This window comes from Schistocerca gregaria, chromosome 2 (assembly GCF_023897955.1).
Source record: "Schistocerca gregaria isolate iqSchGreg1 chromosome 2, iqSchGreg1.2, whole genome shotgun sequence".
In the NCBI taxonomy this organism is placed as follows: Eukaryota; Metazoa; Arthropoda; class Insecta; order Orthoptera; family Acrididae; genus Schistocerca; species Schistocerca gregaria.
Genome location: NC_064921.1, coordinates 128,369,047 through 128,395,617, shown reverse-complemented (window position 1 = coordinate 128,395,617; position 26,571 = coordinate 128,369,047). Strand labels below are relative to the sequence as shown.

The 26,571-nt window shown below is 43.7% G+C and overlaps 1 protein-coding gene across 8 annotated transcripts in view; it reads right to left on the bottom strand.

Annotated features, from left to right (window-relative positions):
• The window catches only part of LOC126336504 (neutral ceramidase-like), a 489,135-nt gene that overhangs the window by 84,208 nt on the left and 378,356 nt on the right, over positions 1–26,571 (bottom strand). For all 8 annotated transcript variants that reach the window (XM_050000278.1, XM_050000277.1, XM_050000275.1 and 5 more), the window contains one exon: positions 5,224–5,418. In XM_050000278.1, the coding sequence (XP_049856235.1) occupies positions 5,224–5,418 (195 nt within the window). The remainder of the gene's footprint in view (positions 1–5,223; positions 5,419–26,571) is intronic.

Here is a 26,571-nt window from a genome sequence, read left to right as displayed (position 1 = left end):
AACTGTCACCGAGAAATCGTGCCCATACCGAAGCAAACCTTGAGCTCCACCATCTCGACTGCTCGAGGATTTCCATCTTCCATATGTGCACACAGGACGGTCCTGATAGTGACCGGGCCAAATATCTCACGAAATAAGCATCAAACGAAAAAACTACAAAGAACGAAACTCGTCTAGCTTGAAGGGGGAAACCAGATGGCGCTATGGTTTATCAGCTAGATGGCGCTAGCATAGGTCAAACGGCTGCCATAGGTCAAACGGATATCAACTAGATTTTTTAAAAAGTATGAACCCCCATTTTTATTACATATTCGTGTAGTACGTAAAGAAATATAAATTATACAGTTGGACCACTATTTAGCTTTGTGGTGGATGGCGCTGTAATAGTTTGAAACGTATAAGTACGTGGTGTAATGCTTTATTCCGCCAGTGCTGGCGGTATTTGCTTCGTGATGCATTACCCGTGTTAAAATGGCCCGTTTACAATTTGCGGAAAAGGTCGATATCGTGTTGATGTATGGCTATTGTGATCAAAATGCCTAACGGCCGTGTGCTGCTCGGTATCCTGCGCGACATCATCCAAGTGGCCGGATCGTTCGCCGGATAGTTACGCTATTTAAGGAAACAGGAAGTATTCAGCCACATGTGAAACGTCAACCACGATCTGCATCAAATCATGATGCCCCAGTAGGTGTTTTGCTGCTGAAGCGGCTAATCCGAACATCAGTAGCAGACAAATTGCGCGAGAATCGGGAATTCCAAAAATGTCGGTGTTGAGAATGCTACGTCAACATCGATTGCACCCTTACCATATTTCTAGGCACCAAGAATTGCATGGTGACGACTTTGAACGTCGTGTACAGTTCTGCCAATGGGCACAAGAGAAATTCCGCGACGATGACTGATTTTTTGCACGCGTTCTATTTAGCGACGAAGCCTTATTCACCAACAGCGGTAACGTAAACCGGCATAATATGCACTACTGGGCAACAGAAAATCCACGATGGCAGCGACAAGTGGAACATCAGCGACCTTGGCGGGTTAATGTATGGTGCGGCATTTGGGAGGAAGGATAATTGGTCCCCATTTTATCGATGGCAATCTAAATGGTGCAATATATGCTGATTTCCTACGTAATGTTCTACCGATGTCACTACAAGATGTTTCACTGCATAAAAAAATGGCGATGTACTTCCAACATGATGGATGTCCGGCACATAGCTCGCATGCGATTGAAGCGGTATTGAATAGCATATTTTCATGACAGGTGGATTGGTCGTCGAAGCACCATACCATAGCCAGCACTTTCACCGGATCTGACATCCCCGGATTTCTTTCTGTGGGAATTTGAAGGATATTTGCTATCGTGATCCACCGACAACGCCTGACAACGTGCGTCAGTTCATTGTCAATGCTAACATTACGGAAGGCGAACTACTCACTGCTAAGAGGAATGTCATTACACGTATTGCCAAATGCATTGAGGTTGATGGATATCATTTTCAGCATTTATCGCATTAATATGGTATTTACAGGCAGTCACGCTGTAACAGCATGTGTTCTCAGAAGTGGTAAGTTCATAAAGGTACATTTATCACATTGGAACAACCGAAATAAAATGTTGAAACGTATCTACGTTCTGTATTTTAATTTAAGTAACCTACCTGTTACCAAATGTTCGTCTGAAATTGTGAGCCATATGTTTGTGACTATTACAGCGCCATCTGTCACAAAGCGCAAAAAGTGATCCAACTAAAACATTCCTATTTCTTTCCGTACTACACGAATATGTTATTAAAACTTGGGGGGTTCACATTTAAAAAAAACGCAGTTGATATCCGTTTGATCTATGGCAGCGCCATCTATCGAGCCAACCATAGTGCCATCGGGTTATCACCTTCAAACAAGACAAGTTTCGTTCTTTGTCGTTTTATCGTTTGACGGTTATTTCGTGAGATGTTTGGCCCGGTCACGATCAGTGGACCACGCTGTATATTGTGACAATTTACTATGCCATCTCTGGTGTGATCTGTAAATAAGATGTAGACCGTGAATTGTGGATCTCGGTCAGGCATATCTCAACAAATACTAGTTTCAGCACATATCACTATACTAGTTTTGACCAGTACTGCCTCTTATAGGAATATACGTCGCTTTTTATAACCACCCAATGTAGTATGAATTCCGTATAATTTTCTGTCAAAAACTGTTTTTTTCGCAACGTTCATATTGCTTTTGTAACATACATGTCGTCAAACTCTACTTTACAGAATGGAATGACATTTTGAGATAACCTGTTGGTGCTATCAGTTATCATCCAGCGAACCAGTTTTATAATATTTTACACCAGCGTAAAGACAAATTATTTTTTTGTTGAAAAGTAAAAATTCTACACGGCAATAAATACGCCGCCACTGCTGGCGTCTGGTGAACTGACGATATTCAGTCCAGTGTGAATTTAGTAGTTCGCTGCCGTTCACTTCTATTTTAAGCCATATTTCTGTCCATTATTACCACTGTTCTGAAGAGTCAACAAAGTTTACAAATCTTCTAAAATAAAAATCGTAATATTTATAGTACTTGAAGTATAACCATTAGATTGTGTCCGAGGTATTTTTCTGTCTACATTTTTGCTTTGCACTTTTCTACTGTTAATTTCCTATCAGAAAAGACACATACAACACTTGAACCATAGCAGTAAAATTCCTAACAATTATAATCGTAAATTCGGAATATCTGTTATTTTTGGTATTATGTTTACTTTTCTCGAATACAAACTGATGTTCAACACGTCTTCCGTTTTTCTTTCTCTTACACAGTGTGCATTGAAACGTCCCCTTAGAAAAATCTGGCAGGGTCGCCATATGAAACGTCCCCTTAGAAAAATTATACATGACTGTGCTTAAACTGACACACAATATTTTTAGCGCAACGCAATCTGACTTTCAATAATCCATACAAAAGAATGGCCCTGACTAACATTAACCTATACCTTTCACAAATCAGTTACCTCACCAAAAATCTTCGTTACTCGAACTACTGCAATACAGAGAGCGCCACTACTACCAGCTAAATAAAAGATTCAAACTACTGAAGGCACTAACTACTGATAGGCATAGTTAGCAAATGAAAGTCTTGATAGAGAACAAACAATGTATTTACCTTAATAGTGTTCAAAAGTCATAATGTATATAGAAGTTCATGACATCCACTCTTAGAAATTTCAAAACTCCGCCATCTCTCTCCCCACATCCACCGCTGCTGGCGGCTCACCTCCAACTGCCCAACGCTACGCGCTGTTCACATCCAGCTGCCAAACGCTACAATGGCGAACATTACAACAATGCCAACCAGCCACAGACTGCACACAGCACAGCCAGTGATTTCCATACAGAGCGCTATGTAGCGTTACCAATTAAAAAAAACCTAAACAGCCTACTTACAGCATCATGAGTGATTTTTCTCTCTGCAGCTGAGTGTGAGCTGTTAAGAGCTTCCTGGGAGACTAAAGCTTCATGCTGGGCCGCGCCTTTCCGGGCAAGTGTTCTGCCAGCTGAGCTACCCGAATATGACTTCTGCAAGTACATCATCTTCTACCTTGTAAACTTCACGGACGTGCTCCTGGATAACTTGTGGGACAAAGAGACCAAGTTTGAACTTCAATCTGACACACGGTTTTAATCTGCGATGGCATTTCATATAACAGCGCACTGCAATGCGGAGTGAAAATCCGTCCTGGAAACAATCCCGCAAAATGCAGCTGAGCCATATCGCCGCCATATACTTTCTTCCAGAAGTGCTGTTCCCTCTCCAATCATACTACGAGGTGTGTTTTTTAAGTAAGTACCGTCTTGAAATTTAAAAAAGGCGTGCTAAAATACGTCAATAATTTTATTTTTACATGAAAGCGTGTACCTTAAACTACTTTTCTCCATAATTTCCGTCAATATTGAGGCACTTGTCATAACGTAGTACCAGTTTTTGAATAACAGCCTCATAGAAGTCTGCCGCCTGACTTGTGAATCACTGCACCACCACTGTTTTGACTTCGTCATCGTCTTGAAGACGCTGACCGCTCAGGTGTTTCTTCCAGTGTAGGAACAGATGGTAGTCACTGGGCGCAAGATCAGGGCTGTTCGGCGGATGATCTATAGTTTCCTATCGAAAAGATGTGATGAGATCTTTGGTCTTATTTGCCACATGCGGACGGGTATTGTCTTGCAGCAAAACGATGCCCTTCTCAACTTTCATGGACTGTTGCTTTGATTCTGGTGTGACGTACGCCACCCATGTTACATCGCCCGTAACAATTTGGCTTAAGAAATCATCACCGTCGCTGTGGTACCGATCAAGGAAAATCTATGCACTGTCTAAACGTTTGGTTTTGTGCACATCATTCAACATTTTCGGTACCCAACGTGCGCAAAATTTTCGGTCACAATGCCATACAAAACACTACGAGAAACATTAGGAAAGTCATCCCGCAAGGAGGAAATCGTAAAGCGTCTGTTTTCTCGCACCTCATTGTCCACTTCGTGCACCAAACATTCATTAACGACCAAAGGAATCTCACTCCGTTATTCATCATGCACGTTTGTGCGGCCATCTTTAAATGCTCTTACCCACTTTCTTACCATTCCATTACTCATAATGGTTTCTCCCTAAACTGCACAGATCTTACGATGAATATCGATCGCTTTTAGGTCTGTAGCATTAAGAAATCTTATAACAGCCCCTACTTGACAGTCGGCGGGACCCACGATTATCGGAGGCATCTTAAACACTCAGTACACAACGTGAACAAGGAAGAATCAGACTGTAATGGCGTCAGTGCTAGGATTAAGGTACAGGCTTTCATGCAAAATAAAATTATTAAGATATCTTAGCAATTTCTTTTAATTTCAAAACGGGACTTACTTAAAAAACACGATTCGTACTTCAAACTTTGTAAACAAACAAGTTTTAGAAGTCAATAATCAATTCCACATGTACGAAGTCTTGGTTACAGCTATGAATAAGTATCAGGTCAACACTGGGTCTCTTAGGTAGTTTACTAAATAGCGTCTAAAATGGGAGGAATAGATCCTAGGATACAAACGGAAGATCAGTGTCCAATTTTACCCCTTTTACTGTATGCTTGTGAAGCGACAGCAAAATCTGTGCAGTGTGCCACGTTCCTTGAAGTGGTAGCCAGAGCTCGACAGAACACTGCGGCGTACTCACCCTGCCGGTCATGAGGAGGATGGGTTTGGGGGCGTGGCAGGCCACATCATCCTGCGTGGGCGTGGCCAGGAAGTCGCGCACGGTGTCCCACAGTGAGTTGCTGGAGCGGGTGCCCTGCTGGAAGGCGAAGGCGCCGGGGCCATCCGTGGTGCCCGCGCCGAAGCTGTAGCCCATGGCGGGCAGGCAGCCCCGCACCTGCAAACACACAGCCAACAGTCAAGAATACCTCACACTGTGCTACGCCCCCCACCCCCATCCCCATCCCCCGTCATCTTGTAGAGAAATGCTAGTTAAACAGACTCTCCACGCTGTCCAGCAGGAACGCAGTGGCTACGTATAGCGAAATTCTTTTGCTGTGTTTTTCAGCTCAGAGTTACAAAAACAGTGTCATGAACGGTTAGACTTACTCGTACGTCATAATGAGAATTGATTTTAAAACGAAGAACAAAGGCGATAGTAGAACTCGGACACTAAATTTCAAATCAAACCAATGTCTACATCTACATCCACATGACTACTCTGCAATTCACATTTAAGTGCTTGGCAGAGGGTTCATCGAACCGCAATCATACTATCTCTCTACTATTCCACTCCCGAACAGCGAGCGGGAAAAACGAACACCTAAACCTTTCTGTTCGAGCTCTGATTTCTCTTATTTTATTTTGATGATCATTCCTACCTATGTAGGTTGGGCTCAACAAAATATTTTCGCATTCGGAAGAGAAAGTTGGTGACTGAAATTTCGTAAAAAGGTCTCGCCGCGACGAAAAACGTCTATGCTGTAATGACTTCCATCCCAACTCGTGTATCATATCTGCCACACTCTCTCCCCTATAACGCGATAATACAAAACGAGCTGACCTTTTTTGCACCCTTTCGATGTCCGCCGTCAATCCCACCTGGTACGGATCCCACACCGCGCAGCAATATTCTAACAGAGGACGAACGAGTGTAGTGTAAGCTGTCTCTTTAGTGGACTTGTTGCATCTGCTAAGTGTCCTGCCAATGAAACGCAGCCTTTGGCTCGCCTTCCCGACAATATTATCTATGTGGTCCTTCCAACTGAAGTTGTTCGTAATTTTAACACCCAGGTACTTAGTTGAATTGACAGCCTTGAGAATTGTACTATTTATCTAGTAATCGAATTCCAACGGATTTCTTTTGGAACTCAAGTGGATCATCTCACACTTTTCGTTATTTAGCGTCAACTGCCACCTAACACACCATACAGCAATCTTTTCTAAATCGCTTTGCAGCTGATACTGATCTTCGGATGACCTTACTAGACGGTAAATTACAGCATCATCTGCGAACAGTCTAAGAGAACTGCTCAGATTGTCACCCAGGTCATTTATATACATCAGGAACAGTAGAGGTCCCAGGACGCTTCCCTGGGGAACACCTGATATCACTTCAGTTTTACTCGATGATTTGCCGTCTATTACTACGAACTGCGACCTTCCTGACAGGAAATCACGAATCCAGTCGCACAACTGAGACGATACCCCATAGCTCCGCAGCTTGATTAGAAGTCGCTTGTGAGGAACGGTGTCAGAAGCTTTCCGGAAATCTAGAAATACGGAATCAACTTGAGATCCCCTGTCGATAGCGGCCATTACTTCGTGCGAATAAAGAGCTAGCTGCGTTGCTCAAGAGCGATGTTTTCTGAAGCCATGCTGATTACGTGTCAATAGATCGTTCCCTTCGAGGTGGTTCATGATGTTTGAATACAGTATATGCTCCAAAACCCTACTGCAAACCGACGTCAATGATATAGGTCTGTAGTTAAATGGATTACTCCTACTACCCTTCTTGAACACTGGTGCGACCTGCGCAATTTTCCAATCTGTAGGTACAGATCTATCGGTGAGCGAGCGGTTGTATATGAGTGCTAAGTAGGGAGCTATAGTATCAGCGTAATCTGAAAGGAACTTAATCGGTATACAATCTGGACCTGAAGACTTGCCCGTATCAAGCGATTTGAGTTGCTTCGCAACCCCTAAGGTATCTACTTCTAAGAAACTCATGCTAGCAGATGTTCGTGTTTCAGATTCTGGAATATTCCATTCGTCTTCCCTGGTGAAGGAATTTCGGAAAACTGCGTTCAATAACTCCGCTTTAGCGGCACAGTCGTCGATAACAGTACCATCGGCACTGCGCAGCGAAGGTATTGACTGCGTCTTGCCGCTTGTGTACTTTGCATACGACCAGAATTTCTTCGGATTTTCTACCAAATTTCGAGACAATGTTTCGTTGTGGAACCTATTAAAGGCATCTCGCATCGAAGTACGTGCCAAATTTCGGGCGTCTGTAAATTTTAGCCCATCTTCGGGATTTCGCGTTCTTCTGAACTTCGCATGTCTGTACACAATTACACGCACTTCAACTCGTTATACAGGGTGGTCCATTGATAGTGACCGGGCGAAATAGCTCACGAAATAAGCGTCAAACGAAAAAACTACAAAGAACGAAACTCGTCTAGCTTGAAGGGGGAAACCAGATGGCGCTATGGTTGGCCCGTTGGATGGCGCTGCCATAGGTCAAACGGACATCAACTGCGTTTTTTTTTTTTTTTTTTGTCTAAATATGAACTCCCCTTTTTATTACATATTCGTGTAGTACGTAAAGAAATATGAATGTTTTAATTTTTACCACTTTTCTCACTTTCTGATAGATGGCGCTGTAATAGTCACAAACGTATAAGTACGTACTATCACGTAACATTCCGCCAGTGCGGTCGGTATTTGCTTCGTGATACATCACCCGCGTTAAAATGGACCGTTTACCAATTGCGGAAAAGGTCGCTATCGTGGTGATGTATGGCTGTTGTGATCAAAATGCCCAACAGGAGTGTACTATATATGCTGCTCGGTATCCTGGACGACATCTTCCAAGTATCCGGACCGTTCGCTTGATAGTTACGTTATTTAAGGAGACAGGAAGCGTTCAGCCACATGTGAAACGTCAGCCACGACCTGCAACAAATGATGATGCCCATGTGGGTGTTTTAGCAGCTGTCGCGGCTAATCCGCACATCAGTACCAGGCAAACTGCGCGAGAATCGGGAATGTCAGAAACGTCGGTGTTGAGACCGTTACATCAACATCGATTGCACGCGTATCATATTTCTATGCACCAGGAATTGCATGGCGACGACTTTGAACGTCGTGTACAGTTCTGCCACTTGGCGCAAGAGAAATTACGGGACGATGACAGATTTTTTGCACGCGTTCTATTTTTCGACGTAGCGTCCTTCACCAACAGCGGTAACGTAAACCAACATAATATGCACTCTTGGGCAACGGAAAATCCACGATTGCTGCGACACGTGGAACATCAGCGACCTTGGCGGGTTAATGTATGGTGCGGCATTATGTGAGGAAGGATAATTGGCCCCCATTTTATCGATGGCAATCTAAATGGTGCAATATATGCTGATTTCCTACGTAATGTTCTACCGATGTTACTACAAGATGTTTCACTGCATGACAGAATGACGATATACTTCCAACATGATGGAAGTCCGGCACATAGCTCGCATGCGGTTGAAGCGGTATTGAATAGTATATTTCATGACAGGTGGATTGGTCGTCGAAGCACCATACCATGGCCCGCACGTCCACAGGATCTGAAGTCCACGGATTTCTTTCTGTGGGGAAAGTTGAAGTATATTTGCTATACTGATCCACCGACAACGCCTGACAACATGAGTCAGCGCATTGTCAATGCATGTGCCAACATTACGGAACGCGAACTACTTGCTGTTGAGAGGAATATCGCTACACGTATTGCCAAATGCATTGAGGTTGACGGACTTCATTTTGAGCATTTATTGCGTTAATGTGGTATTTACGGGTAGGCCTAATCACGCTGTAACAGCATGCGTTCTCAGAAATGATAAGTTCACAAAGGTACATCTATCACATTGGAACAACCAAAATAAAATGTTCAAACGTACCTACGTTCCGGATTATAATTTAAAAAGCCTACCTGTTACCAACTGTTCGTCTGAAATTGTCAGCTATATGTTTGTGACTATTACAGCGCCATCTATCGCAAAGCGAAAAAAGTGGTCCAACTAAAACATTCATATTTCTTTACGTACTACACGAATATGTTATAAAAATTTGGGTTCTTATTTTTAAAAAAACGCAGTTGATATCCGTTTGACCTATGGCAGCGACATCTAGCGGGCCAACCATAGCGCTATCTGGTTCCCCCTTCAAGTTAGTCTAGTTTCGTTCTTTGTAGTTTTTTTCGTTTGACGCTTATTTCGTGAGATATTTGGCCCGTTCACCTTCAATGGACCACCCTGTATACTAAGTAGCTTATCAAATGAACTGGCGGATGGACTGCTAACATATGAGGCTCATTCAGTAGTTAAACAGACAAACATATACAGGTTGTCCCATTTCTACGAGTCACATTCCACGAGACAGATGCTGACGATATGTGACGAGAAACGGGGCAACGCTGCAGTTATAGCGCAAAATGTTGACATGTGTGAAACAGTATAGACTACCCCATTATATAAGTTCGTAATCTTTCACGGCCATTGTCATTTCGAATAAAAAAATTTATATGTTACGTCGCGTCAATGTAAAACACTAAAGCAACTGAATTACGGATGTTTCAACCGACTTGCTGCGTTTCTCTTCAGGGCAGATAACTCACAACCACATAATGCTATGCTCCAGACGTACATTATCAGAAATTTCTTCCTAAAATTAAGGGTTATGTTTGATACTAGTAGATTTCTTGGTCAGAAACGCCCTTTCTATGTTCTCCTTGCTCCGTCTATCATGTGTTATTTTGCTGTCAAGGTAGCAGAATTCTCTAACTTCGTCTACTCCGTGATAATCAATTCTGATGTTAAGTTTCCTGCTGCTCTCATTTCCGCAACTTCTTATTACTTGCGTCTTTCTTCGATTTACTCAATCCATATTCTGTAGTCCTTGCACTGTTCATTATATTCACAAATCACGTAATTCTTGTCCACTTTCAGTCGGCATAGTAATGTCATCAGCGAATCGTATTATTCACAGCATCCCACATTGAATTTTAATGCCACTCTTGAATGTTCCTTCTATTTCTGTCAAATATTCTTCGATTTATAGATTGAACGGTAGAGGCGAAAGACCACATCCCTATCTTATAAGCCTTTTAATCAGGGCACTTAATTCTTGTTCTTATATTCTTACTGTCCATATTGTCTATTGATTCAGTTTCCTCCGAATTTCTAACATCTTGCGTCTTTTGACATGGCCAAACGCTTTTTCTATGTCGAAAAATCCTAAGAATGTGGACTTAACTTTTCTTCAGTATTACTTCCATTACTAATCTCAACGTCAGAACTGCCTCTCTGGTGTCTTACCTTTCGTATGTCAAACTGATCGTCATATAAAAGTTCCTCAATTCTCTTTTCCTTTTTCTGTATTATTTTTGTCAGCAGCTTGGAATCATTAACTGTTAAGCTGATTGTGCAATAATTCTCGCACTTATTGGGTCTTTCAATCAAAATAGGGTACTGTGTGGGTGACGTTCTTCCGGAAGGTCGGTAGTGTAGCGCTGGTTTCATTCACTTTACTAACAAACATCAATAGTCGTGTTTTTCTCGCTTCACTCAATCATTTTAGGGATTCTGATAAAATCTTATTATCTTTTCTGCCTTCTTCCCAAGCGCTTTTAAATTCTAATAATGGATCTTCTATCTCTTCCCTATCGACTCCTGTTTCTTCTTCTGTCACGTCATCAGACAATTCCGCCTCCTCAGAGAGCCCCCTTAAAATACTCTGTCCACGTATCTGCTCTTTCCCCTGCATTTAACAGTGGAATTCCCACTGCATTCTTACCGTTACCACCGTTGCTTTTAATTTCGCCGAAGGTTGTTTTGACATTTCTGTATGTTCAGTCTTTCAGATGGTCATTTCTTTTACCGATTTCTTCACATTTTTCATGCAGCGGTTTTGCCTTGGCTTCCCTACACTTCCTATTTATTTCATTCCTATGTGACTTGTTCCTATGTATTCCTCATGTTCGCCGTGTATTTTTGCAACTCCTTCTTTCGTCGTGGAACTAAACTATTTATTCTATTATTCATCGTTTCTTTGCAATTACCTTCCCTGTACCTCTGCTTTTTTTTCACCTTACTGGATTGCCCATTTTAGGGATGGCATTCCTCTTCAACTGAAAGTCCTGGTGAGCTATTCATTATCGCAGTATCTATAGCCTTAGAGTACTTCAAGCATATCTCTTCATTCGTTACTACTTCTGTATCATACTTCTTTGCGCACTGATTGTTCTTAACTTGTCTCTTAAACTTCAGCCTGCTCTTCATCAGCATTAAATTGCGAGTTGAGTCTATATCTGCTCCTCGGTATGCGTTAAAATCCAGTATCTGATTTCGAAATATCCGCGTAAATTACGTAAACTGAGACCTTCCTGTATCTCCGCCTTTTCGAAGCATAGATCTTCCTTTTATGAAATTTCAACATTATTCATTGTTACCATCGGAAATATACAGCAAAACTATTGTTGTTGGTGTTGGAATGCCGTTGATTCTGATGGGAACAATCCTATCACTGAACTATTCACAGTAACTGTCTCTGCCCTGCATTACTATTCATAAAGGATACTATTCCCGTTATACCATTTTCTGCTGCTATTGATATTACACTATATTCATATGACCAGAAATCCTTGCCGTATTTCCATTTCACTTCAGTTATCCTCACTATATACAGATTGACCCTTAGCATTTCTAGCTTCCCTACCACGTTCAAATTTCTGCCACTCCACTGCCCGACTCGTAGAACATTACCTTATCGTTGGCCATTCAGTATTTTACTCGTGGTCACCTCCCAATTGGCAGTCCCCACCCGATGATCCTAATAGGGGACTAGACCGGAATTATTCTCCAGTGGAGAGATCATCATAAAACTTTTCAGTTACAGGCCACATGTCCCGTGGGCACACATTATTTGTCTTTAATGCAGTGGTCTCCATTGCCTTCTGCATCCTCATGCCTTTTAGAAGCTGTTTCCTACCCCAAGGGCAAGAGAGCGCCCTGAACCTCTGTACGCTCCTCCGTCCTATTTGACAAAGCCGTTGGCGTAATGAGGGTTGCCTTATGCCAGAAGTCTTCGTCCGCCATTACGATTACACGTCTCACGTTTTCGCTGGTCGTTGTGGATAAGTTCTAACCGGCACTCCTCGCTGAAGACAATTCTACTCGAGTCAATGATATTCCAGGCCGAAGACTTGTCTAGAGGCGGCCTGATATGCAGGGGTGATGGTCGGTGTGGCATTTCTTTTCATAGCAGAACCCCTTTGGTTGTCATCTTCTGCATCTTTATAGCATATTGGCACGTCGACGACATTCTACGCCGCGTTTTGTTGCCCTCATGGCAAGCCATCCTGGATTTACATTCCAGCGAGATAATGCCCTCCCGCAAGGGTGAGAGTTTCTGCTGCTTATCTTCGTGCTTGCCAAACACTACTTTGGTCAGCTAAACCGCCGTATCTCTCCCTAGCTGAGATCCTTTGAAGCATTATGGACACAGCCCTCCAACCAGATCGGGATTTTAACGATCTAACGTCCCAACTGGACAGAATTTGAAGATTTAGCTTCCGTGGGGATCCACAGCCTCTACGTGTTTAATAAAAGAATACACTGCCCACTGCAGGCTGAATTGCGTTTTCTTTAAATCGTGCTGTTAGCTAATTTCGACCGTGAGCCATTATCAAACATTTCCCTTGTCATGTATTACGTACAGTGCTCATCAAATTCTTTTGTGTAACGAGCACCATATGTAATTCATGACATAAGAAATGTGTTTCATAATGGATCACGGCCTAAATTAGCTAACAGCACGAGTTTAATAAAGCACAACACAGCCTACAACTGACAATTTATTCTTTTATTGGGCGGAATTTGATACAACATTCCTCAGAAGGGTCTGTCAATAACTGCTAGCATAAATGCCAGGGGTGCACCAGCGCGTCTGTGGCTTGTTCAATTTGTGAATCTCTTTTTTTTTTTTAAAAAAAAAAAATCAATCATTCAAATTTTTTGAAGTTGTAATCATTTGTTTGTCTGTACATATACATCACAGCTACCGATTTCTATCCCATTCGTAAAATTCCTTTTCTAATGCGTCGCTTTTTTCCTCCTTTCTCTCTTGAAGAGTATATATGGAACGTCAAGTAAATACTACGGCTTATACGAGACTCGCCGAACGTTATTTAGCATTGTATTGTAGTGAAATTGCAGGTGGTGAATCGAGTGGCTGATCTACGAATGACGAGAGACGTGAGTGTCTTTAAGGAACTGTGTTCGTGTGACATTCTTGAAATTTCAATGTGCCACGCTTATCGATCAATTTGAAAAAAGAAAGCAAGTTTAAAGAACGGGTAATTATGCGAATTTATAATGAATTAGTGGGCTTACAAGGTACTTGGCTGTGTTTTGGTAGCGTTGAGTGGTATGTTTAGAGGCATCTCGCCAACAGCAAGCTAAGGTTGGAATTTCAAAAAGATATATTCCCGTCAGAGTTCTACAAGTACTGTAATGTACTGATTATTCCTTGCTACTGTAGTGTTGCCTTGAAGCTGTGAGAAAGGAGGACAGGCGCGGAAGCAGAGACGATGCTGAGGGCAGACGAAACTAGTAGAGACATTGTTACATGAAGTAAACCGTAAGGGGAGAGCCCTGCGAAAATGCAGACGCCTCCAGACGCGGTCCCAGGGCGCTAGTTACTCTTCAAGGAATTAACATGTAACTTCATATGTCGTCTAGACGCTGTGGTAGGTTGCCACCGTAGAACTCTGTAACGAACAGACACGTGTTAGCGATAAAGCCTGCTTGATACCAGCCCTGAGAACAGCAACGTAAGTAGGCTCACAAGGGTTAGAAAGAGAGCGAAAACGGCAAAGAACTGCTGACGTAGCAGTCCCTACTCCGGGGAGCCCGATGGTCGGGGCTAAATGATGTATAACAATAATGTTGCAAGCCTTATTTGGCAGAGCAATTACGTTTAGCTATCACCTGAATAATGTTAGCGCAACTGCATTAACATCCCCGCCTTAGGAGCAGTAGAGGGGAAGTAACGAAACTGTGATTAGCAGGAGCCTGCAAGAGACCTGCGGGCTTGGCTTGGTGGCTTAAGTGGGAAAAACAGTGCCCCCACGCGACTCTTTAAAAACCCTAGATTCCGCATTTTGGCAGCGATCTGAGTCAGACGATCTGGGCGCCAATCCGCGTCCGTTGACTCCAGCGTCAGTCCAGCTCTTCGTAAGTCTGCTCTCTCACTTGGAGTGCCTCAGTGGACAGTGTCACATTCACTATGTTTTGTTTTGCAACTAAGTTGTTGCCTTACGATGCTGCTAGTGTTTGTCACTGTGGTTAGCATCCACTCCTGGGACTTCTGCCCTGGTTTCTGTTGCAACAGTGTTATTCATGCTTTTTCTAACCCTAGAACTAGTCTCCAGTGCATTAGTTAGTTCTGACTGGAATGAACAGCTATTTCAAAACCCTGTTTGTCCAAGAGTCTCCACAACGAGTTACCTACCGAGTCTCACTACCTACATTTCTAGTAAATGCCTGTAGCAGTGTTGGCTCAGATAGAAGAAAACAATTAAATGCCTTCACTGCGTATTGTCCTTCTGCCTTCTGCTTTGTACCGTTCAGGAGTGCAGACTAATCCCTTTTCTCCCTCTCCCACCTATGTCAGGATACGACAGTACATGCTACTAGACGAATCAGACTGTTCACGCTTGGCCAGATTCCTGCTAAGGACGGAAAGGTAAGCCCTTCGACGGGCGTTATGCTACCTGTGGAAATCGTGAGGCGCAAATGAGGAGCATCGCGTGTACGCAGCTTAAGATGGCATGCGGAGCAGGCGCTCAGGAATGCCGTCCGCCACCAGCACTCCTGTGCCGTGATGCGTTCCTCCAGCTGTACTCCAGATCCCCCTGCTGCATTCCGCCAGCAGTTATCCGCGAGGAATGTGCACGGAACAGACGCTGGAGCGCGGATCATACGGGTAGCGCCAAATGTGGGACCACATGCGATGCATTCCACTGGCTCCTTCTCTCCTAGCGCCACTGCTGGTGTGGTTTTTAATTAAAAACTAAGCGCACCGCAGACGGAACTTTGGAGACCGGTGATGAAGCCGACGCGCATATCTCCTGTTCTACACACACGCAACTTTAATTTGTTCCTCAACAATGTACAATCTTGTCCTAGGAATGAACTGATCATAAATTCACCCCTCCTTCCCACCTCCACCACCTGTTTCTGTCAAAGTTTTCTGGATATTTCGGTTGATCATCAGTCCAGCGTCGGAACTGGTAATCGTCCCTCAAATGTTCCGAATTGCTAACCGCTTCTGCATATTACCAACCTACCGAAATTAAGTACTTGACCAAAAGTATTTGAAAGTACGATGAAATGAATACCCCTAGCTACATACAAGCGCTGATATAAGTCAACGGGGACAGTTGAAAATGTGTGCCCCGACCGGGACTCGAACCGGCGATCTCCTGCGTACATGTCAGACGCTCCATCCATCTGAGCCACCGAGAACACAGATGAATAGCGTGACTGCAGGGACTTAACTCTGGCACGCCTCCAGTGAGACCCACATTCCCAACTTATTGTACCGCACTATATTCATAGTGTCCCTGCCCATTATACTCATTACTCGCGGCTTTTTGCCGATTCCCGTAAGAGTAAGGGCACAGTTTGTCCATCCGCACAGAAGAAGATGGAGGCACACATTTTCAACTGTCCCCGTTGACTTATATCAACGCCTGTATGCAGCTAGGGATATTCACTTCATTGTACTTTCATTCTAACGAGCTGCAAGGTCGCCGATGGTATCTGTTTTTTCGGACATGTCCGAAGGACCAGACACCATCTACACATATTTATAGTTAAGGCTCACCGGCCATTTGACCATCACCTGTGCGGATGCACAAACAGTGCCCGAACTCTTACAGGAATCGGCAAAAAGCTGCGATTAATGAGTATAATGGGCAGCAGCACTATGAATATAGTGCGGGACAGTACGTTGGGAACATGCGTCTCACGGGAGGCGTGCCAGAGATACGTCCCTGCAGTCACACTATCCTCTGTGTCCTCGGTGGGTCAGATGGATAGAGCGTCAGGCATGTATACAGGAGAGCCCGGTCGGGGCACATATTTTCAGCTGTCCCCATTGACTTGTATCTACGATTGTATGTAGCTAAGGGTATTCATGTAATTGTACTTTCAAATATTTTTGGTCAAGTACTTAATCTCGGTAGATTGATAATAGGCAGAAGCGGTATGCAGCTAGGGGTATTCATTTCATCGTACTTTCATTCTAACGAGCTGCATGGTCACCGATGGTATATGTTCTTTCGGACCATCTTCATATATACAAAAGTATTTGCCCGCCACTTTGCACCGTGAAAGTGGCCAGTAGCCATAATGAAAACTGGTGGGGAGTATAGTGTTGTCAATACAGAAGCGCCAACAGCAGAATTGCTTAGTGATAAGAGCTTAATGACTCCGAACGCGGACTAGTCACTGGACGTCAGCTAAGTAACAGATCCATCAGGGAACTTTCAGCGCTTCTAAAACTGCCAAAGTTGACTGTTGGTGATGTGATTGTGAAGTCAAAATGTGAAAGAACCATCTTAGCTAAATAAAAACCAGGCTGATCTCATGTACTGAGGGACAGGGAATGTCGAGCCTTAGAGAGGGTGGTTGTAAAATGTCGCACGAGATTAGCGGAAGGAATCCCTCTTGAGTTCCAGAGAGTTACCAGCAATCCAGCTAGCAAAGTGACTGTGCATATTGAGAGCTAAAAATAACTGGATACAACGGCCGAGCAGCTCCTCTTAAGTTACACACTTCAGTAGTCAGTGCTAAGTGAGACTTGAAAGTGGTGTAAAAGGCGACACGATCGACCAGTGGGTGAGTGGAAACGAGTGATTTAGAGTGATAAGTCACTCTACACTCTAAGTAAATCTGTTGGGAGGGTTTCCGTTCTGCGAATGACTGGAGAACGTTACCTGCAATCCCATTGGTGCGAACGGTGAAGTACGGTGTACATCGTGTTTCGATACGGGGATGTTTTTCGTGGTGAGAATGTGGCCACCTTGCTGCGCTTAGGAATACGAACTATGTGAACACAGTTTACAACATAGTGTTTGTTGGGAACAGCAGAGGAGCTGTTTGGAGATGATGATCGTTGACATCAACATTACGACGTCATACAGTATCTTTGATGCATTTGTTTGTTGACAGTAACCCCCCCCTCCCGAAATGGACTGGAATGTCAAGAGTTCCGACCTAAACGCAATGAAACGCACGCCAGCGGGAACTTGGAAACGTCGATTTCGCTCCCGACCTCAACTACAACATCACTACTCTCTGGTTTCAGCTCTTGTGGAAGAATGGGCTGCTGTTCTTTAACAGACGTTCGAAAACCTCACTGAAAGTGTCCCCACCAGTTTGTCATATAGGTGAATGGTTGCCACAACCGATATACAGGGTGGTCCATTGATCGTGACTGGGCCAAGTATCTCACGAAATAAGCGTCAAACGAAAATACTACAAAGAACGAAACTTGTCTAGCTTGAAGGGAGAAACCAGATGGCGCTATCGTTTGGCGGTAAGGTTGGCCAGCTAGATGGTGCTGCTATAGGTCAAACGGATATCAACAGCGTTTTTTTTTTTTTAAATAGGAACCTCCTTTTTTGTTACATATTCGTGTAGTACGTAAAGAAATATGAATGTTTTAATTGGACCACTTTTTTCATTTGTGATAGATGACGCTGTAATAGTCACAAACGTGTAAGTACGTGCTATCACGTAACATTCCGCCAGTGCGGACGTTATTTGCTTCGTGATACATTACCCGTATTAAAATGGACCATTTACCAACTGCGAAAAGTATCGATATCGTGTTGATGTATGGCTATTGTGATCAAAACGCACAACGGGCGTGTGCTATGTATGCTGCTCGGTGTCCAGGACGACATCATCCAAGTGTCCGGACCGTTCGCCAGATAGTTACGTTATTTAAGGAAACAGAAAGTGTTCAGCCACATGTGAATCGTCGACCACGACCTGCGACAAGTAGGTGTTTTAGCGGCTGCCGCGGCTAATCCGCACGTCAGTAGCAGACAAACTGCGCGAGAATCCGGAATCTCAGAAACTTTGGTGTTGAGAATGCTACAACAACATCGATTGCACCCGTACCATATTTCTATGCACCAAGAACTGCATGGCGACGGTTTTGAACGTCATGTACAGTTCTGCCACTGCGTACAAGACAAATTACGGGACGATTACAGATTTTTTGCGCGCGTTCCATTTAGCGACGAAGCGTCATTCACCAACAGCGGTAACGTAAACCGGCATAATATGCACTATCGGGCAACGGAAAATCCACGATGGCTGCCAAAAGTGGAACATCAGCGACCTTGGGGGGTTAATGTATGATGCGGCATTATGGGAGGAAGGATAATTGGCCCCCATGTTATCGATGGCAATCTAAATGGTGCCATGTATGCTTATTTCCTACGTAATGTTCTACCGATGTCACTACAAGATGTTTCACTGCATGACAGAATGGCGATGTACTTCCAACATGATGGATGTCCGGCACATAGTTCGCGTGCGGTTGAAGAGGTATTGAATAGCATATTTCATGCTAGGTGGAGTGGTCGTCGAATCACCATACCATGGCCCGCACATTCACCGGATCTGACGACCCCGGATTTCTTTCTGTGTGGAACTTTGATGGATCTTTGCTATCGTGATCCACCGACAACGCCTGACAACATGCGTCAGCGCATTGTCAATGGATGTGCGAACATTACGGAAGGCGAACTACTCGCTGTTGAGAGGAATGTCGTTACACTTATTGGTCAAATGCATTGAGGCTGACGGACATCATTTTGAGCATTTATTGCATTAATGTGGTATTCACAGGTAATCACGCTGTAACATGCGTTCTCAGAAATTGGGACAACTGAAATAAAATGTTCAAACGTACCTACGTTCTGTATTTTAATTTAAAAAACCTACCTGTTACCAAGTGTTCGTCTAAAATTGTGAGCCATATGTTTGTGATTATTACAGCGCCATCTGTCGCAAAGCGAAAAAAGTGGTGCAACTAAGACATTCATATTTCTTTACACGAATATGTAATAAAAATGGGGGTTCCTATCTAAATAACGCAGTTGATATCCGTTGACCTATGGCAGCGCCATATAGCGGGCCAGCCATTGCGTCATCTGGTTTCCCCCTTCAAGCTAGACCCGTTTCGTTCTTTGTAGTTTTTTCGTTTGACGCTTATTTCGTGAGATATTTGGCCCGGTCACGATCAGTGGTCCACTCTGTATATGTCCACAAAAGAACAGAGTTCTACAAGAACCCTCTCAACTGTGATGAGTAGGGAATGAACGTCTCGAACAAAATAGAAAAAAAACAACGCTTCACACACTCGTCCTCATTTCTTGTCTATTCTTCAGAATTTTCCGAAATTTCCTTAACTTTTCTGTCTTCTTTGTACTAAGCCAGAATAAATTAAGAGTTTTTCATTAAATAAAACAAAAAAATTATCTATAGTTTTCAAAGAGACAGGGCCCGCAGCTGCTCTCATCAAGACCTTTGCAACGCCTGCTCGAAAGGAACGTGCTCCTAAAACAGCGTCAACACCTCAAACTAATTTATGAGCTTAACATGATGTCTTAGGAGCAAAGACGTATATGACATAATCTGTTACCAAAAAATCATCCATAAAATACTTAAAAATGGCCTAGGGCCAAAATTGTACAAGCGTACAGGAAATAAAGAAAATGGCAGCTGAAGGCTTCAAGAAATCATTCAAAAAACAAACTATCTATTCTTATAGAGCGGAAAACAAAAAAGATATTCAATAATTTTGATAATTTCAATTATGCTTGTAAAGAAATAACAACAGAATAGCGAAAGTGCCGGGCCAACTAGCCCTCGTTCGCACATGCGTATCCAAGCAATGGAGAGTGCAACGAGCGAGCGTAGCGGGGCAGAGTGCGTTGTCATTGGCTGATCGTTGATTCTACTTTGCCATGCTGGCTTTGCGCTTAGCGCTGTAGTGACACCTTGTCTCAGGCTCGTTCGGCCTCCAAACAGAGACGTAGCACATAGACGTATCAATAGCACGTGTTGCTCTATATCCTTATGATATGCATATATCCTTATGATAAGTCTCCTTACTAGCTGTGTACCTGGCGCTGCCCAGGTACGAATTTATTTCGATCTCCTATTAGCCCATGATGTCCTTCCTCTTGTTTTCGTCAGTCTCCTCCTTTCCCCTTTCCCCCTCTCTCCGTCAATTTCCTCCTACCCCTCTCTCTGTGCATGTGCTTCTCTTGCCTCTCCCTCTTCATCTCTCCCTTCCTCCTCACCATCTGCAGATCTTCTCAACTTTCATTTCTCTCTCCGCTTCCACCTCCCCTATCTCTGTTCACCGCCACCTCCTTCTCTCTCTCTGCCCATCTCTACCTCTTTCCTGTCTCTGTCCATCTACTCCTCTTTCATTTCCTAGTCCATCTCAAATTCTCTCCTCTCTTTGTCGATCTCCTCCTCTTCCCTTTCTTCGGGAATTTCCCCTCCCCCTCTCATATCCTCCGTCCCACTTCCCTCTACACCTTATCACCCCACCCCAACAGGAGATTTCTGGTTCTTACCCTCAAAGTATTTTTTTCCACATAGTAAGTAATACGTCCACCACATTTGGTTCAAATCGTTCCAGGGTTTCAGGAGCAGCTTTTTACCGGTGGCTTTAACCACGTACACACATGTTCTATATATTTCACAGTTTTCACACGTATTTCCACACGTATCTCATATGCATCTCTTGTGAATTTCGCCCTGCAGTTTCATTTTCACGCACGTCAATGGTTATGACGTAATATAATCCGTACTGTGTGTCGTACAATAATATAACTTTGTAGGTACATCCAGTAGTATATGTGGATACTGTCTGCACAATGTCTTGCGAATGCTCTTAGTAATAAATAAGGAATTAAAACTGTATGCATCACGTGCCATTTTTACGTCTTGAACAGCGAAAACGTAGTAAGCGAATTTGTTATCCTTTCATTATTTTGTGGGTGTATGCCTGTTAGGAAAATTTCGTAAATATTGTAAATTAGGCGTAAAGTTTCCTGAAATGGCTAAGTGCTCTCGTCATGGAAAACGGGAGCAATGAAGTCTGGGTATTCGCGTGGCGTGGGCTACATTTCTTTTCCGCCCAAACCCTATTGATGGGTAGGTAGCTCTTATCCTCACAGCGATTCTCTCCAGACAGTTTGGTTGCAATCGGTGCAGTGGTCTAGAAGGAGATGTAGAACATATATACTAAAGTACATACATTTTTATAATAAGTGTGGCTTCGTCATACTTATCCCTCGCTCTTACGCCGTTTACGTGGCACAGGCCTCAGTTGTACTATCTCCGCTTCAACGCAAAAAATCTAACAAAAGGCGGACAGAGCGGGCTTGTGAGTATTTGGCGAGACATGAGCGTAAAAAGCCGGACATGTTCGGCTAACACAGCACACCCGCCCATCCTATTCTCGGTAGCAGCTTTATTTTTTTTTTTCGAGGCCGTAATTAAAGCTGTGTGACGACCACCACGCTGGCGCGCACGCACAATGCCGTTTCGGTGCTCCTGAAGCTGTGGAATTCGCGCTGGCCGGCAGGCCGGCGGTGAATGAGGCTCCCGCCGAGGCTTCAGCGAGCCGACAACTTCGGCCCTCCGCGCCAGAGCTACGTGGAATCGGTGCGTTCCTCTACGGCCCAATTAAATAGCGCAGTGCACAGCAGACGACCGCCCTTCTGGCACAAAAGCAGCGCAGGCAGCCTCAGGTGCTCCAGACAGCGCCAAACAGCAGAGCTGTGGCTACCTTGTGCTGTGGCATGCCGCCGGGAACATTCTACTTGTTGTGGCTTCCCTTTAAGTTGGGCTGAGACGGTCACTGACAGCGGCTGCGAGACGCAATCCCCAGGGCCATCTGATACTATCGGCCAAGCTTGATCACAGTCCGTTGGACAAATTGGATTTCTTGGAAACAAGGAAGTTAGAAATAGCGGGCTCCATGTGGTTCTGAAGTCGTGCAGCTACCGTAAACCATAAAATTACCAAATATGCAGTAACCAGTCACAAAATCATGTTTTATTTATTCAGTTTTGCAAATCGATTTTAACTGATTAACAGCCCTCATCGGTGCTACAAATACAATAATAAAAATAGTTAATAACAGTTGTCAAATGAATAAATGTACATAAAGCAACATAAACCAATTAAATGTATATGGATGCATTTCATCATCTAAAATGAACATACAAATTTACCTATTAACGATGTGCCCTGAGCAGTAAGCAGAGGTCAAACATAAAATGATGCATCGAGAACTGACTATGACAACGAGAAACCATAAGAGGGCGCTGCAAAGCAAACCCGCCCCCTATGCGAAAAGATATAGCTAAAATAAAAATGAGAAGAAGAAGAAAGACGTATGACATACGAAGTGAGGTAAAATATAATGACATAACACTAAAATACTTACATGAAATGGATATATTGACAAAGATTTTGTCAACCACATATTGCACTTACATACACCAAAAAGCGACTGTACAAACTAGTAAAACGGAACAAACATAGATGAGAAGCACTCCATTGCAAAAAAGTTTCTTAGGAGCAAATGTTAATCACAATGGCAAAACGTAAAACGGTGTTCGCATCCATCTAGCGTACAATGAAGACATTCAGGAAGATTGCATTTTTTCTCGGTAGATGGCGCCACATTGCTGAATGCACATGAAATGTAAACTAAGTTGAGATAAGAAAATTAGGGACACAAACGAAACAAACGTATTAATGAAACAAGGCCAAATGCAAAAATAAAGTGCTACCACACTTCATACATGGGAAAATTAACACTGGCTCGACAGGATAAATTGAGAACTCTTAGGGGCTCTACGGTGTGCTCGTATATCATGAGACACAAACCCACCCCATATGTTGACCGGTTCACTGCTTGGTGCAACCAGTGGTTGCTCAAGGTCAATCCCTCCACAGCCCAGGCGATCACTGTAGGCAAAACCACCCATTCCTTCCGCCTCCTTGATTTCTATCTCACCATCTATGGCCGTCCTATCGCTCTCACTCGCACCCTTAAGTACCTTGGCGTCACCGTCGACCGTCGCCTCTCCTGGACTCCCCATCTCCGGACAATCCAAGCCAAGGCACACTCTCGACTCCGCTCCAGACTCCATCTCCTCAAGCTCCTTCCTGGCCGTAGTGGGGTCTAGACCACTCCACCATCCTCCACGCCTATGAATCCCTCATCCGCCCTATCCTTTGTTACGCCCATCCGGCCTGGATCTCCGCCCCCCTACCTTTTATAAATCCCTCCAAATCCTTGACTTCCATGCTCTCTGCCCCACCTATCGCATCCGTCTCCCCTCCCCCACACGGATCCTGTACGATGTCATCCCCTTCCCCTACCTCCTCCGTTCCCTTGAAAGGATACGGATCCTGTACACCTCCCGCAAACTCAATCCTCCTCACCCACTTGTCTCACGCATCCTCTCCCGCCCCCGCCCGCTGCTGCGCCTGTATTCCCATGTCCTACCCGGTCTCCATCTCTCCACCCTCCTTACCCTCTCACACAGTGGCTTCCGTCAGCTCCCCATCCCTGATGATGCCCTCGTTCCCTCCATCTACCCCTCCTACCAACTTAGATACTCCCTCCCTCCTCCTGGGTTTTTGTTCCTATGGGCACCCTCTCCCCCCTCTCTCTCACCTCCCTCTCTCCCCACTCCTCCTTCAGGCTTCCCTTACCCACATTTCTCCGCTCCTACTGGCATTGGCATCTTTGCTCACCCCTCTCCCGCCCTCCCCCTTCTTCCCCTCTTGGCAGGTTCCCGGACTCGTACACACTACGTGGACATTCGCGCGCCAGAGATCATCGCCATCAGTTTCTCGTGTGTGTACCGTCTTTGTGTTAGTGTCTGCTGTCACGCTCCAACGTTCACATGTGTCGTCGAAATCATCAGTGTTTGTGCGTCGTGTCAACAGTTCGTAGTGTGGATTATCGTCGAGTGTGAACCGCTCCATGTTTTATATTATATGTTTACTTTTTTTTACCCAGCATTATGTCAATTATGAGTATTCTTCCTGTTTTTCTCAATGTCTACTCTAAGGCTGAAGAGCGGCGTAGAAAGCTGCTCCCAGCCTACCTGTTGTTTGTACAGGTATCTGAATTACAATAAAGGAAAAAAAAATACCACATATGCCTGTTGGTGGTGCCGACGAGACAGCAAAACCCCAATTAATTTATTTTTGCATTTGGCTTTGTTTCATTAATACGTTTGGTTCGTTCGTGTTCGTAATTTTGTTATCCCAATGTAGTTTACATTACATGTGCATTCAGTAATGTGGCTCCATATGCCGAAAAAAAGTCCGATCTGCATGAATGTCATTCACTGTACGCTAGATCGATTCGAACACCGTTTTACGGTTTATCATTATGATTAACTTTTGCTCTTGGACGAAAATGTGATAAATAATTTTAAAAAATCTATGTTTGTTCCTTTTTACTAAATTGTACAATCGATTTTGGCGTATATAACCGCACTATGTGGTTGACAAAGTCTTTGTCAGTATATTCATTTCAAACATTTCGTATTATATCATTATATTTTACCTCACTTTTTATGTCATACTTCTTCTCATTTTTATTTTAGCTGCATCTTTTTGCACAGAGGGTGGCTTTGCTTTGCAGCGCCCAATTATGATTTCTCGTTGTCATAGTCAATTCTCGATGTATCACTTTGTTTGACCTCTGCTTATTACTAAGGGCACATATTGGTTGAAAGGTAAATTTCTATGTTCATTTTAAATGTTTTAATGCGTCTATATACATTTAATTGGTTTACGTTTTATTCTTGTACCTGTAGCACCGATGATGGCTATTAATCAGTTGAAATCAATTTGCAAAAGTGAATAAATAAAACATGATTTTGTAACTGGTTGCTGCATATTTGGTAATTCTAAGAGGTTATAATCTTTCTAACGTGGCGAGAACTGTACACTCTTACCTCACTTATTGCAATAGCCAAAAAGATTTTATAAATGTATGAGACGAAGACAGAAAAGTTCTGCTGGCAAGGGTAACTCCCAATCGCTCGCCCATTAGATTTAGCGGTAGTATGGCCCACTGGATAGCCCGCCAAAAACCGAACACAGATCAAGCATGAAAACAGGAAGAAGGTGTACTGCACCGCGAAAAAAAAGTAAAATAGATACAATAATGGTCCAAAAACAAGAGGGGCATTAAACAGCGGCGTCGTGGCTAAGTGGTCATGGTGTGCACTGCCAAGCGGGCGAACCATGTTTAAAACTCGCTCGTACCTTTTCTTTTCACATTATGAACCGTCCGTCCGCTCACTGAAATGATTCTTCTGTTTCTGTGGTCTAGGCAATGGTAATATTATATATTGGATGTAGAATATGAGTCATGTGGTAACAATAAGTCACCGTCGCAAGTAAATGGTTAAAATGGCTCTGAGCACTGTGGGACTAAACTGCCGAGGTCATCAATCCCCTAGAACTTAGAACTACTTAAACCTAACTAACCTAAGGACATCACACACATCCATGCCTGATGTAGGACTCGAACCTGCGACCGTAGCGGTCGCGCGGTTCCAGACTGTAGCGCCTAGAACCGCTCGGGCTGCAACTACATGTCATGAATAGTAAGAGCGGGCGATATACCACAAAAAAATAAAAAATAAATAAAATAAAATAAACGGGTGTGAACTATGTTACAAAAAAGGAATTCAAGAGTGACGAATTCCAAAACGGATCGAAGCTTCGAAAACGCTAAAACATATGTTTTGACAGTATAGACAACTGTGTGATTGTGAAATGTAGAGTTCATTTGTTGCAGCTTATAACGAACACCTGCATCCCTCATGGAGGACTATGTTACACACCAAGCGTACAAATTAGGTGCGTCGATAAGAGATTTCTATCATATGACACACGTAATGTCATTAATGCCGCGTACGAAACACCAGACGTTCTCCGGTGGAGGATTCTGTTGACTTGTCGCCTTGTTATCAAACGTTTGCGGTTCGCATTCGAAAGCCACTTTCTTTCCGCTGCTAGTAGTTGTGCAGAATCAGCTGTCATTATAGACCCTACCTTACACCTAGCTGTTGCAAACGGACATTACACTACGACACAGACACAAATTTGCACAAAGCGAACTGCGGCCGGCGGGGTGGCCGAGC